This window comes from Coregonus clupeaformis, chromosome 7 (assembly GCF_020615455.1).
Source record: "Coregonus clupeaformis isolate EN_2021a chromosome 7, ASM2061545v1, whole genome shotgun sequence".
Lineage (NCBI taxonomy): Eukaryota > Metazoa > Chordata > Actinopteri > Salmoniformes > Salmonidae > Coregonus > Coregonus clupeaformis.
This window is the reverse complement of record NC_059198.1, coordinates 9721319-9737010: the sequence shown is the minus strand read 5'-3', so window position 1 is coordinate 9737010 and position 15692 is coordinate 9721319. Positions and strand designations below refer to the sequence as shown.

Below are 15692 nucleotides of genomic sequence, written 5' to 3'. Positions count from 1 at the left end.
GGCAACGTTGTCCCCACAGTGAAGGGTCGCTGCTTCCCCAATCAAAAGCCCTGGATTAACACTGAGGTTAGCGCTAAGATAAAGGATAGGGCTACCGCACACAGGGCTATCGCAGACAACCCTGAGGCTAAGGCTGAGGACAGGAAGTACAAGAAGTCCTGCCATGACCTCCGCAGAGACATCAAACGGACAATGTAGGAATAAGGTGGAATAATACAACACAGGCTCCGACACCCAGGGCTACAGTCCATTACGGATTACAAAGGAAGACGTGATCTGCCCAACGATGCCTCTCTTCCAGATGAAATCAATGCATTTTATGCACGCTTCGACCATAACAACGCAGTTTCGTGCGTGAGGGCCCCCACCAACCCAGAGGACTGGGTGATCTTGCTCTCTGAAGCCAATGTGAGTAAGGTCTTTAATCAGGTCAATACTCTCAAGGCCACGGGGCCAGACGGTATTCCAGGGCACGTTCTCAGAGCATGCGCAGATCAGCTGGCAGGCATATTCACTACCATCATTCCTGTTCCCAAGAACTCTAAGGCTTCAAGCCATAATTACTACCGTCCTTTGGCACTCACATCTGTAATCATGAAGTGCTTTGAAAGGCTGGTTATGGCACACATCAACTCCATCATCCCAGACACCGTAGACCCACCCCAATTTGCATACCACCCCAACAGATCCAAAGACGACTCAATCTCAATTGCACTCCACACTGCCCTCACCCACCTAGATAAGAGGAATACCTATGTGAGAATGCTGTTCATTGACTACAGCTCAGCGTTCAACACCATTGTCCACTTCAAGCTCGTCACCAAGCTTAGGACCCTGGGACTGAACACCTCCCTCTGCAACTGGATCCTGGACTTCCTGACGGGCCGACCCCAGGTGGTGAGGGTAGGCAACATCACCTCCACCATACTGACCCTCAACACGGGGTCCCCTCAGGGATGTGTGCTTAGTCCCCTCCTGTATTCCCTGTTCACCCATTACTCCAACACCATCAAGTTTGCTGATGACACGACGCTGGTAGGCCTGATCACCGGTGACGATGAGACAGCCTACAGGGAGGAGGTCAGTGACTTGGCAGTGTGGTGCCGGGGCAACAATCTCTCCCTCAACGACAGTAATACCAAGGAGCTGATCAACACATCGACAGGGCTGCAGTGGAGCGGGTCGAGAGCTTCAAGTTCCTCTGTGTCCAAATCACTAAGGACTTAAAATGGTCCATTCACACACACAGTCGTGAAGAAGGCACGACATTGCCTCTTCCCCCTTTTTATTTATATATTTTTATTTCATCTTTATTTAACTAGGCAAGTCAATTAAGAACAGTCTTATTTACAATGATGAACTACCAAGAGGCAAAAGGCCTCCTGCAGGGACAAAACATACATCAAGACAAGAGACACAACACTACATAAAGAGAGACCTAAGACAACAACACAACATGGCAGCAACGCATGACAACACATCATGGTAGCAACACAACATGACAACACAACATGGTAACAACACAACATGACAACACAACATCGTAGCAACACAACATTGCAGAAGCACAACATAGTAGCAGCACAAACATGGTACAAACATTGTTAGGCAAAGACAACAACGCGAAGGGCAAGAAGGTAGAGACAACAATACATCACCATACGTAAAAATGTATGCGCACATGACTGTAAGTCGCTTTGGATAAAAGCGTCTGCTAAATGGCTTATTATTATTATTATTATTATCACGTGAAGCAGCCACAAGTGTCAGTAAAAGTGTCCGTGATTGAGTCTTTGAATGTAGAGATGAAGATGAAACTGTCCCGTTTGATTGTTTTTTGCAGCTCGTTCCAGTCGCTAGCGGCAGCAAACTGAAAAGAGGAGCGACCCAGGGATGTGTGTGCTTTGGGGACCTTTAACAGAATGTGACTGGCAGAACGGGTGTTGTATGTGGAGGATGAGGGTTGCAGTAGGTATCTCAGATAGGGGGGAGTGAGGCCTAATAGAGTTTTATAAATAAGCATCAACCAGTGGGTCTTGCGCCGGGTATACAGAGATGGCCAGTTTACAGAGGAGTATAGAGTGCAGTGATGTGTCCTATAAGGAGCATTGGTGGCAAATCTGATGGCCGAATGGTAAAGAACATCTAGCCGCTCAAGAGTACCCTTATCTGCCGATCTATAAATTACATCTCCGTAATCTATCATTTACATTTACGTCATTTAGCAGACGCTCTTATCCAGAGCGACTTACAAATTGGTGCATTCACCTTATAGCCAGTGGGATAACCACTTTACAATGTTTATTTTTTTTGGGGGGGGTAGAAGGATTACTTTATCCTTAAAGAGGTGGGGTTTCAAATGTCTCCGGAAGGTGGTGGGTGACTCCGCTGTCCTGGCGTCGTGAGGGAGCTTGTTCCACCATAGGGGTGCCAGAGCAGCGAACAGTTTTGACTGGGCTGAGCAGGAACTGTGCTTCCGCAGAGGTAGGGGAGCCAGCAGGCCAGAGGTGGATGAACGCAATGCCCTCGTTTGGGTGTTGGGACTGATCAGAGCCTGAAGGTACGGAGGTGCCGTTCCCCTCACAGCTCCGTAGGCAAGCACCATGGTCTTGTAGCAGATGCGAGCTTCAACTGGAAGCCAGTGGAGTGTGCGGAGGAGCGGGGTGACGTGAGAGAACTTGGGAAGGTTGAACACCAGACGGGCTGCGGCATTCTGGATGAGTTGTAGGGGTTTAATGGCACAGGCAGGGAGCCCAGCCAACAGCGAGTTGCAGTAATCCAGACGGGAGATGACAAGTGCCTGGATTAGGACCTGTGCCGCTTCCTGTGTAAGGCAGGGTCGTACTCTCCGAATGTTGTAGAGCATGAACCTACAGGATCGGGTCACCGCCTTGATGTTAGCGGAGAACGACAGGGTGTTGTCCAGGGTCACGCCAAGGCTCTTCGCGCTCTGGGAGGAGGACACAACGGAGTTGTCAACCGTGATGGCGAGATCATGGAACGGGCAGTCCTTCCCCGGGAGGAAGAGCAGCTCCGTCTTGCCAAGGTTCAGCTTGAGGTGGTGATCCGTCATCCATACTGATATGTCTGCCAGACATGCAGAGATGCGATTCACCACCTGGTTATCAGAAGGGGGAAAGGAGATTAGTTGTGTGTCGTCTGCGTAGCAATGATAGGAGAGGCCATGTGAGGATATGACAGAGCCAAGTGACTTGGTGTATAGCGAGAATAGGAGAGGGCCTAGAACTGAGCCCTGTGGGACACCAGTGGTGAGAGCACGTGGTGCGGAGACAGCTTCTCACCACGCCACTTGGTAGGAGCGACCGGTCAGGTAGGTCGCAATCCAAGAGTGAGCCGCGCCGGAGATGCCCAGCTCGGAGAGGGTGGAGAGGAGGATCTGATGGTTCACAGTATCAAAGGCAGCAGACAGGTCTAGAAGGACAAGAGCAGAGGAGAGAGAGTTAGCTTTAGCAGTGCGGAGAGCCTCCGTGACACAGAGAAGAGCAGTCTCAGTTGAATGACCAGTCTTGAAACCTGACTGGTTTGGATCAAGAAGGTCATTCTGAGATAGATAGCAAGAGAGTTGGCTAAAGACGGCACGCTCAATAGTTTTGGAGAGAAAAGAAAGAAGGGATACTGGTCTGTAGTTGTTGACATCAGAGGGATCGAGTGTTGGTTTTTTGAGAAGGGGTGCAACTCTCGCTCTCTTGAAGACTGAAGGGACAAGGATGAGTTGATCAGCGAGGTGAGGTAAGGGAGAAGGTCACCGGAGATGGTCTGGAGAAGAGAGGAGGGGATAGGGTCAAGCGGGCAGGTTGTTGGGCGGCTGGCCGTCACAAGTCGCAAGATTTTATCTGGAGAGAGAGGGGAGAAAGCATAGGGTAGGGCAGTGTGAGCAGGACCAGCAGTGTCATTTGACTTAACAAACGAGGATTGGATGTCGTCAACCTTCTTTTCAAAATGGTTGACGAAGTCATCCACAGAGAGGGAGGAGGGGGGAGGGGGAGGAGGATTCAGCAGGGAGGAGAAGGTGGCAAAGAGCTTCCTATGGTTAGAGGCAGATGCTTGGAATTTAGAGTGGTAGAAAGTGGCCTTAGCAGCAGAAACAGATGAAGAAAATGTAGAGAGGAGGGAGTGAAAAGATGCCAGGTCCGCAGAGAGTCTAGTTTTCCTCCATTTCCTCTCGGCTGCCCGGAGCCCTGTTCTGTGAGCTCGCAATGAGTCATCAAGCCACGTAGCTGGAGGGGAGGACCGAGCCGGCCGGGAGGATAGGGGACATAGAGAGTCAAAGGATGCAGAAAGGGAGGAGAGGAGGGTTGAGGAGGCAGAATCAGGAGATTGGAGGGAGAAGGATTGAGCAGAGGGAAGAGATGATAGGATGGAAGAGGAGAGAGTAGCGGGAGAGAGAGAGCGAAGGTTGCGACGGCGCATTACCATCTGAGTAGGGGCAGAGTGAGTAGTGTTGGAGGAGAGGGAGAGAGAAAAGGATACAAAGTAGTGGTCGGAGACATGGAGGGGAGTTGCAGTGAGATTAGTAGAAGAACAGCATCTAGTAAAGATGAGGTCAAGCGTATTGCCTGCCTTGTGAGTAGGGGGGGACGGTGAGAGGGTGAGGTCAAAAGAGGAGAGGAGTGGAAAGAAGGAGGCAGAGAGAAATGAGTCAAAGGTAGACGTAGGGAGGTTAAAGTTCCCCAGAACTGTGAGGGGTGAGCCATCCTCAGGAAAGGAACTTATCAAGGCGTCAAGCTCATTGATGAACTCTCCAAGGGAACCTGGAGGGCGATAAATGACAAGGATGTTAAGCTTAAATGGGCTAGTGACTGTGACAGCATGGAATTCAAATGAGGAGATAGACAGATGGGTCAGGGGAAAAATAGAGAATGTCCACTTGGGAGAGATGAGGATTCCTGTGCCACCACCCCGCTGACCAGATGCTCTCTGGGTATGCGAGAACACATGGTCAGACGAGGAGAGAGCAGTAGGAGTAGCAGTGTTTTCAGTGGTAATCCATGTTTCCGTCAGCGCCAAGAAGTCGAGGGACTGGAGGGTAGCATAGGCTGAGATGAACTCTGCCTTGTTGGCAGCAGAACGGCAGTTCCAGAGGCTGCCTGAGACCTGGAACTCCACGTGGGTGGTGCGTGCAGGGACCACCAGGTTAGAGAGGCAGCAGCCACACGGTGTGAGGTGTTTGTATAGCCTGTGCGGAGAGGAGAGAACAGGGATAGACAGAGGCATAGTTGACAGGCTGCAGAAAATGGCTACAATAATGCAAAGGAGATCGGAATGAAATGAACTAAACATCTGGGAAAGGAGAGAGCGGGGCCTCCCTCACCACAACACCCAAATATAACTCTCCCAACTTCCACCTCAGAAACTATAATTGTTGTAAACTACAGCGGTTCAATGTTTTCTAGGAATAGACTAACTTAGTTTATTCAGCTAGCTAACTTGGTACAGTATTCTTCCGTGAAAATCGTCCAGGGCACCTAGTCATAAGACGCCACAGCCAGCTAGCATGCCGGACTCCAACAACACGGTTTAGCACCAATACTCGGCCACAACAAACCACCAGTGTGTCAACACTCCAAACAGATCGTCCGTGTCTAACGTTGTGGGTTAGTCCCGACAGCTTGAGCGAGTCCGTCGTCAACTTATTCAGCCAGTTAGTTAGCTAGAATAGTTAGCATACTAGCTAGCCATTGCTTTCAGACAAAGAAGAAACCCCTCCTTTCACGGCACGAACACACAGAGAGAGCCAAGCTAACGTTAACTAGTCACCCATGTCCCGAATTCCTTGAACGACTCTTGCTACCAATATGTAAAAACAAAACACAAATGTAGGTTATGACTTACCCCTAGCAGCTACTGTTAGCTAGCCAAGTGCAAAGCTAGCCACTGAATCGACTCAGCCAGTTCGCGTCTGTTCGCTAGGTCGTTCCAGCTATTGTTTACTAGTAGCTATCCAGGTATCATGGGTAGCATGGTCATCTGAATCAGAGTTAGTTTGACAACTGGAGTGAAAGAGGAGCGATTACGATAGAGGAAACAAAGTCTAGATTTAACCTTAGCCTGCAGCTTGGATATGTGCTGAGAGAAGGGAGGAGGTTGAAAAGGCTTGGCATGGGCCCTCTAGTCCTCAAAGTTATACAGCTGCACCATTGCGGTACATCAAGACTAACACATATGCACACTCACAGGACTCTACACACTCACGCACACTCCAACACACACACAACATGCACACACACTCACATACAATCATAATTTACGCTGCTGCTACTCTGTCTATCATATATCCTGATGCCTAGTCACCTTATCCCTATACATATCTACAGTGAGGGAAAAAAGTATTTGATCCCCTGCTGATTTTGTACGTTTGCCCACTGACAAAGACATGATCAGTCTATAATTTTAATGGTAGGATTATTTGAACAGTGAGCGACAGAATAACAACAAAAAAATCCAGAAAAACGCATGTCAAAAATGTTAGAAATTGATTTGCATTTTAATGAGGGAAATAAGTATTTGACCCCTCTGCAAAACATGACTTAGTACTTGGTGGCAAAACCCTTGTTGGCAATCACAGAGGTCAGACGTTTCTTGTAGTTGGCCACCAGGTTTGCACACATCTCAGGAGGGATTTTGTCCCACTCCTCTTTGCAGATCTTCTCCAAGTCATTAAGGTTTCGAGGCTGACGTTTGGCAACTCGAACCTTCAGCTCCCTCCACAGATTTTCTATGGGATTAAGGTCTGGAGACTGGCTAGGCCACTCCAGTACTTTAATGTGCTTCTTCTTGAACCACTCCTTTGTTGCCTTGGCCGTGTGTTTTGGGTAATTGTCATGCTGGAATACCCATCCACGACCCATTTTCAATGCCCTGGCTGAGGGAAGGAGGTTCTCACCCAAGATTTGACGGTACATGGCCCCATCTATCGTCCCTTTAATGCGGTGAAATTGTCCTGTCCCCTTAGCAGAAAAACACCCCCAAAGCATAATGTTTCCACCTCCATGTTTGACGGTGGGGATGGTGTTCTTGGGGTCATAGGCAGCATTCCTCCTCCTCCAAACACGGTGAGTTGATGCCAAAGAGCTCGATTTTGGTCTCATCTGACCACAACACTTTCACCCAGTTCTCCTCTGAATCATTCAGATGTTCATTGGCAAACTTCAGACAGGCCTGTATATGTGCTTTCTTGAGCAGGGGGACCTTGTGTGCGCTGCAGGATTTCAGTCCTTCACGGCGTAGTGTGTTACCAATTGTTTTCTTGGTGACTATAGTCCCAGCTGCCTTGAGATCACTGACAAGATCCTCCCGTGTAGTTCTGGGCTGATTCCTCACCGTTCTCATGATCATTGCAACTCCACGAGGTGAGATCTTGCATGGAGCCCCAGGCCGAGGGAGATTGACAGTTCTTTTGTGTTTCTTCCATTTGCGAATAATCGCACCAACTGTGGTCACCGTCTCACCAAGCTGCTTGGCGATGGTCTTGTAGCCCATTCCAGCCTTGTGTAGGTCTACAATCTTGTCCCTGACATCCTTGGAGAGCTCTTTGGTCTTGGCTATGGTGGAAAGTTTGGAATCTGATTGATTGATTGCTTCTGTGGACAGGTGTCTTTTATACAGGTAACAAGTTGAGATTAGGAGCACTCCCTTTAAGAGTGTGCTCCTAATCTCAGCTCGTTACCTGTATAAAAGACACCTGGGAGCCAGAAATCTTTCTGATTGAGAGGGGGTCAAATACTTGTTTCCCTCATTAAAATGAAAATCAATTTATAAAGTTTTTTACATGCGTTTTTCTGGATTTGTTTGTTGTTATTCTGTCTCTCACTGTTCAAATAAACCTACCATTAAAATGATATGAAATGATCATTTCTTTGTCAGTGGGAAAACATACAAAATCAGCAGGGGATCAAATACTTTTTTCCCTCACTGTACCTGTATCACCCCAGTATCCCTGCACATTGTAAATATGGTACTGACCTTGTATATAGCTTCATACTTTCTCATGTTCTTCTTATTTTTATTTCTCATGGGTTTCTGTTCTACCTTATGTTATTTTTAGTGCTACATTGATATTGATTACTGCACTGTTGGATTTGGAGCTTGCAAGAAAGGCATTTCACTGTACTTGTGCTCGCGACGTTAAAAACTTGAAGCTTGAATTATTCACAAAACCAAGGCTGGAAAAGGTATAGATTGACTGCAGTATTCTTTGAGTTTACCACTCCGAGAATTCTCTTTGTGCGAACCCCACTCCTTTAATCCTTCTCTAGTTAAAAAGAGGCTCATAACTTCAAACGCCTGAGTGAACATGAGACGCAGTGATTGATAGGTGTACGTTTTGTATTGCCTTGCTTTGGGAAAGCAGGCCAACAGAGTTTGGTCTTTGGCCAAGAGATGCTTTCAGAACGTATATAAATAGGATTCTTCTTTTCTTTTAGTCTCTCTTTAGAGAACAATTGGCTTGGATAAGCCAGCACCAGCGTTGTCAACACACAGCATCCTTCCCAAGCCTGTTCGCTGATCAGCCTCCAAAAAGAAGAGTCTTTTTTTTATACATATATTTTTTTATTTAAATTTTTTTAAATGTTTTTTTATTTTTATTTTTTTTATTTTTTTGGGGGGGGGAATGGATCAGCTTAATATTGCAGATAGATTGTATCTTCTATCAATGTAATTGTCTGCATCACTTCCAATCCCCCATGTTTTTTTATATATATATTCCCCTTTATTACTTTTCAACCCCACCATCCTTTCCCTACTTGGAGTAAATTAGTGAACAACAACGCCCAGGCCTCTACTTCCGGTCTATACTTACTATCTACACCTTATGGACAGAGTTAATTTTACAATAATTCTATATATATATTTTATGCTCCTGAACTTCTACTCTCAACCTCTCCGATCATTTTCATGATGTCCATCCGGTTTGCTTCTAAATGCCATATCTTTCTAACTGTGCTCTTTCCCAAAAGCTCCCAACATACAACCTATATACTTATTATGGACACAGTATGCTTACATTATTAGCTATCTTTGTTATTATTTGTTGTTATTTGTTATTAGTCCCATCCTTCAACTCTATTCAATACCTCCCATCTATCTCTTAACACCATCCATATAGGATTTCTATTTGCCATATATATTTCAACCGTACTGTGATGTTTTACAAAAGTTCTGAACCTTTCTATTCTCATTGCTTCTACAGATTGTGAATTAAAAATAAACATTTTTGCTAAAAGTATTATTATATTATTGATTGATTGACTATGACTTTTCAGATCACCCAGTAATGCTATCTGCAAGGTTAGTTCCAGGTAAATATTGCAATCCTTTAGCCATTCCTGGACCTGTGTCCAAAAACAAGCTACAAATGGACAGAACCAAAACAAAAAGAAGAGTCTCTTTGTTCTTTTTAATGGTGTGTTTGACAGTAATGGTTACTGTCCATTAACTGGCCCCTCTGGGCTTGGCTGCAGCAGCTCTCAGAGAGGACAGAACCGTGTTTAGAAAACAGACGGGGAGGAATGGCTGTGCTGCTGTGAAAACGCAGATGAGAGAGCGATAATCAGCTGATGGAAATAGACTCATTGAAGGGAGACTTCACGGAGGAGTGGAACTAGACAGCAGCTGTCTACCCCACCTGTCTCTCTCCTCCCCTCTCTGTCTGCAACCTTGATTTTTCTCTCTACGCTGCACTGAACTGAACTTTCATAAAGGCAAAATTGCTGTAGACACAACTTTTAAAACATCCAATTCCTTTTGTAGTCATTTGAAAAGGAAGTACTGCAGTGTCTGTTATTTAATGTAGTTATGGTGATGTGACAAGTATTGTGTGGTTGGCATGAGTACCCTGCCACTGCAGTGACATGAGGATTCACTGGCATCATAGATGCAGGGGGCCTGTTGAGGCACTTTGCCTGGTCATGGCAAGGCATTTGTGATGACATATGTTGCATCCACTCTTCACAAAAGCAGAACAATAAATCACAATTGATCAGTCATATTAGTTGGGAGCTCATCAGGATGAGACTGGAAACTATTCAATCCTATGGTTCTAACCCCTCAACCCTCTGGTTTTCTCTCAGATCCTGGTGCACGTGGGCTTCCTGACAGAGGAGGCAGGGGACGTGTTCAGCCCCAAGGTCCTGAAGGGAGGTCCCCTGGGGGAGATGGTCCAGTGGGCCGACATCCTCACAGCCCTGCACGTCCTGGGACACAACCTCAAGATCTCTGTCTCGCTCAAGGAGCTGCAGGGGTGAGTCACGATGTCATATTCTATCTATGTCTATATCTTTATGTAAGGATGGGACCTATCACAGTGGTCAGACTGAGCCTAGTGGTTCGGAACTTCTTCCTCTGGCTCAGAGTGTATGAAGTCATGCATGAGAGAGGGCTTTTTCAGCACCATGGACAGCTCCAGGGAGAACCGTGCTGTGGCCATTCTAACTGTTATGTCAATTCTTAATCCCCTCATCACCATGCATGCTCTAGTCCTGTGACATATATTTATTGAGAGTCATGTGATGTTTGTTGTGACATCATGATATTTTTCCCACTTTGAGCTGTTTTTGCACACACATTTGACAACTGAACAAACAAGCTTATTTCTCTGGCACTCTTGTCATACATACCTTATAAACACTCAAACCTCTCTATTTAAACTGTCTTACCTTTCTTAGGTGATGTGTAGCTATATATAAGGCAGCCCATCTCAGGGTTCATTCCCACACAGTGTGTTTGGTCACATTTGGAGCCTCCTGTCTCCCTATGGACTGGAGTTCCAGACAGACAGACAGACAGTGTTTATGTGTTCCTCTTCCAGCTCACCGACCCCAGACTGATAGCAGCGTCTGGCTGGGCCACAGAGCAGCATCCGGTCTAACCAAGGCTTTATTTATCCATCTGAAAAGATAACACTATTGATTTTCAAACCGGCCAGGTGTGACTGCTGGAGTTAAGAGAGCAGATGGATCAATCTGGGAGTAAATGCCATAAAGGTCTTGGAGGACTCAGTCCCTGCCTCTACCATTCTCTCTCCTTTTATCTTTCTACCTTTCCCAGCTTCACGCGGCCTGGTCAAAATTGCAGTGTTTAAGTCGACCTGGTGATATCGGATATTGTCGATTCCTGCCAGTGCCGACATGAGGCTGAGACAAATTGGACAGGCAGCAGCATATGATGTTGCTTCTGTTATTGAACACATATTCCTCACTGTGGGGGAGCGTCAGAGTTAGAGCTGCACTGATGACTTAGAGCTACCCTGTGATCTCAAATTGCAGCTTGTGAAGAAAAGGGTCTTTGATAAGAGTAGACTAGAGATCAGTGAGAGCGGATGGGATTCTGCCTCTACTGCCCACGCTATTATTTACCTCACTAATTGGTGTCATGGAGTATTGAATTACTGCATTCAGTCACCACAGGGAATGTGTCTTGTGAATGTTGATGAAACCGCATGAGACTCTGACAGTAATTGTCAATCAGGAATGAATTGGAGCTGTGCTAAAGCCAAGGTTGGCTCTGTTTCCAAAGGTTAAAATGCTCTTTGTTTGCGTGCGTGTTTGAGTGTGCATGTGTTCTAGTGTGTTTGTTTGTTTATTGGTATATTTGGGATATGTGAATGTGATGGCCTACTATAAGGCCCATGCAGCTCTCTATTTATCAGGAAATGGAATGTGCAGCCTTAGAGAAAATATAATGGAAGGTTGAAATTGGAGCCTATTGGATTTATCAGACAGACCATTTCCCCCTTTTTCTCACAGAGAGAAAAGAGACGTAGTACATTAAAGAGACGCTTCCCACTCTTTTCTTATGATCCTATCTTCTCAAATTGGCCAGTAAAAGAGATGCTGAATGTCCAATAAATCCCTTTCCAGGACCATTAATGAATAGGAAAATAGGACATTTCTCTCCATCTCTACCTCCCTCTCTCTCTCTCTCTCTCTCTCTCTCTCTCTCACTATTAAGTTGACAGATCGTTATGTGGGTTGCGCTCCCACAGATCTATTTAGATTTCATCCTCCTATCTCCCCCACTCAGCCTGGGAAACGTGTCATCCTAATATCCCATGGTCTGCATTGGCTGTTATGAGAGGACGATGGTTGATATTGTTGTTTTGCAGACCATGGGTTGCTTGGTTTCATCCAAACCACCAGGTACTGTAGCTACTACTAATCGAAGATAGATGTAGATTAGTAGTAGCGACAGTACCTGGTGGTTTGGATGAAACCAAGCAGTTGGCTTGTCGTTGTAATTGTTTCTAATTTGTCACTTCCGTTCCCCCTGCCAGCTCTATGGACTAGTCCCCTGGCTCTCTTTTTTCATAAAGATATTTTTTTTATTCAGACATCTTCGTTCCACTCGCTACTTTAGCTGGAGTCTTTTTTTCTCTGTATAAGCTTCTGGCTCGCATTGCCTGCAGATGCTTAACTAAGATGCTTTCGTATATATTTTCAGTGATGTTTCTGGACAGAGAGGAGGAAGCTCCTTTGCATGCAGCCAGATTCATGAAGTCCTCCTTCGCACAGAAAAACAGCTGTAAAAGACTAATATTCACCCAGACTCCAAGGACTGTTTCATCTGTTAACTTTCATGATTAATGGTAGCCCGCTTTTCTGTTGCGTTGCGTTTCTGTTGCGTGATTCCACAATATGAGGAACATACATAATTTGAACCCTTAGCACGAGTCCAATCATTACATTTACATTACATTTTAGTCATTTAGCAGACGCTCTTATCCAGAGCGACTTACAGGAGCAATTAGGGTTAAGTGCCTTGCTCAAGGGCACATTTACGTCATTTAGCAGACGCTCTTATCCAGAACGACTCACAAATTGGTGCATTCACCCTATAGCCAGTGGGAAAACCACTTTACAATTTTTTTTTGGGGGGGGGGGGGGGTAGAAGGATTACTTTATCCTATCCCAGGTAATCCTTAAAGAGGTGGGGTTTCAAATGTCTCCGGAAGGTGGTGAGTGACTCCGCTGTCCTAGAGGGCCTAGAACTGAGCCCTGGGGGACACCAGTGGTGAGAGCACGTGGTGCGGAGACAGCTTCTCGCCACGCCACTTGGTAGGAGCGACCGGTCAGGTAGGACGCCATCCAGGAGTGAGCCGCGCCGGAGATGCCCAGCTCGGAGAGGGTGGAGAGGAGGATCTGATGGTTCACAGTATCAAAGGCAGCAGACAGGTCTAGAAGGACAAGAGCAGAGGAGAGAGAGTTAGCTTTAGCAGTGCGGAGAGCCTCCGTGACACAGAGAAGAGCAGTCTCAGTTGAATGACCAGTCCTGAAACCTGACTGGTTTGGATCAAGAAGGTCATTCTGAGAGCGATAGCAAGAGAGTTGGCTAAAGACGGCACGCTCAATAGTTTTGGAAAGAAAAGAAAGAAGGGATACTGGTCTGTAGTTGTTGACATCAGTGGGATCGAGTGTTGGTTTTTTGAGAAGGGGAGCGACTCTCGCTCTCTTGAAGGGGGGGAGGATTCAGCAGGGAGGAAAAAGTGGCAAAGAGCTTCCTAGGGTTAGAGGCAGATGCTTGGAATTTAGAGTGGTAGAAAGTGGCCTTAGCAGCAGAAACAGATGAAGAAAATGTAGAGAGGAGGGAGTGAAAAGATGCCAGGTCGGCAGGGAGTTTAGTTTTCTTCCATTTCCGCTCAGCTGCCCGGAGCTCTGTTCTGTGAGCTCGCAATGAGTCATCAAGCCACGGAGCTGGAGGGGAGGACCGAGCCGGCCGGGAGGATAGGGGACACAGAGAGTCAAAGGATGCAGAAAGGGAGGAGAGGAGGGTTGAGGAGGCAGAATCAGGAGATTGGAGGGAGAAGGATTGAGCAGAGGGAAGAGATGATAGGATGGAAGAGGAGAGAGGTAGTGGGAGAGAGAGAGCGAAGGTTGCGGCGGCGCATTACCATCTGTGTAGGGGCAGAGTGAGTAGTGTGGGAGGAGAGCGAGAGAGAAAAGGAAACAAAGTAGTGGTCGGAGACATGGAGGGGAGTTGCAGTGAGATTAGTAGAAGAGCAGCATCTAGTAAAGATGAGGTCAAGCGTATTGCCTGCCTTGTGAGTAGGGGGGGACGGTGAGAGGGTGAGGTCAAAAGAGGAGAGGAGTGGAAAGAAGGAGGCAGAGAGAAATGAGTCAAATGTAGACATAGGGAGGTTGAAATCCCCCAAAACTGTGAGGGGTGAGCCATCCTCAGGAAAGGAACTTGTCAAGCTCATTGATGAACTCTCCAAGGGAACCTGGAGGGCGATAGATGACAAGGATATTAAGCTTAAATGGGCTAGTGACTGTGACAGCATGGAATTCAAATGAGGAGATAGACAGATGGGTTAGGGGAAAAATTGAGAATGTCCACTTGGGAGAGATGAGGATTCCTGTGCCACCACCCCTCTGACCAGATGCTCTCGGGGTATGCGAGAACACATGGTCAGACGAGGAGAGAGCAGTAGGAGTAGCAGTGTTTTCAGTGGTAATCCATGTTTCCGTCAGCGCCAGGAAGTCGAGGGACTGGAGGTTAGCATAGGCTGGGATGAAGTCAGCTTTGTTGGCAGCAGAACGGCAGTTCCAGAGGCTGCCTGAGACCTGGAACTCCAGGTGTGGGGTGCGTGCAGGGCATGCAATCAGAAGCATGATAGAGCCGTGCAATAAATGACGAGTGGGTTCAAACTGATCTGGAATCAGCGATTGTGGCCACAACATCCCCTCTCCTAGCATCGATAAGAGCATAGCTACTATGTGTCTGGGAAGGAGGCACTAAGAAACATAACTCTCCCTGTCGTTTTACCCCTATCAAATCACCCTTTGAGGCTTATTAGGCTTCCAGAATGGGGGCTGCTGTGTGTGTGCCTGCAAGTGCTACAGCACTCTCTCACCCTCCAGCCTTTCCAATCATGTGCTTTTGTTTCTCTGCTTTGAGAAGCCAAACTAAAGTAGCACTGTTAAAAATAGACTGCTGTGTGTTTACAATATGTTGCAGTGCGCAGCAGAATCAGAGTTGAGAGCAGATTTTTATCGCTTGCATTGATCAAAGCATTTGGGTCACGTCAAGATAATATCATAGAATCATGTGACATGATTTAACTGCAGCGAGAGGGATTCAACTTCATCCAAGAGTCGTAGCGTGATGCCTAAATGAGATTGAGACCAAAGGACTATATGGCGCGTTTCTGACAAGGTTGCATGTCAGTTTTCTGTCAGTTTGTATCACTACAGTAAACAACATATGGATGCAATATATTGCAATCGCTGCCAGTTTCCTCTACCATATGCTGTATTGTACATTGTAACATTGCTCTGTGATTTGTTCCACTTGAACATTGTGACATTTAATTGGACACACCCTGTATTTTGAAAAATAGGACCAAATATGAACACCCGTTATATACTGTATATATATACTGCAGTAGACATGGAGCAGGAGAGCCCAAACACAGTTCATTGATCCAGTAGCCTACACATCCACAGAGCTGCAGTGGTATCTGCTAGCTCCACTCAATCTTCTCCACATTGAGGTTTTGACTCACAGGACTGACTGCACAGAGAGCCAAAAAGTGGGCGGTCAAAATTCAACACTAACAATAAGCAATCAGTGAATAAAATTGCGGAAAAGTGGGTTTTCCACCTTAAGAGGAAGCTGTGCTTTTGTTGTTGACAGAGGCACCATCTGAATCTCTTATACCCCACTCTCTCAACTGG

The 15692-nt window shown here is 46.5% G+C and overlaps 1 protein-coding gene across 2 annotated transcripts in view; it reads left to right on the top strand.

Annotated features, from left to right (window-relative positions):
* LOC121585141 (alpha-1,6-mannosylglycoprotein 6-beta-N-acetylglucosaminyltransferase B-like) overlaps positions 1-15692 on the top strand; it is an 84034-nt gene that overhangs the window by 35857 nt on the left and 32485 nt on the right. For both annotated transcript variants that reach the window (XM_041901509.2, XM_041901510.2), the window contains one exon: positions 10092-10261. In XM_041901509.2, coding sequence (XP_041757443.2) covers positions 10092-10261 — 170 coding nt within the window. The remainder of the gene's footprint in view (positions 1-10091; positions 10262-15692) is intronic.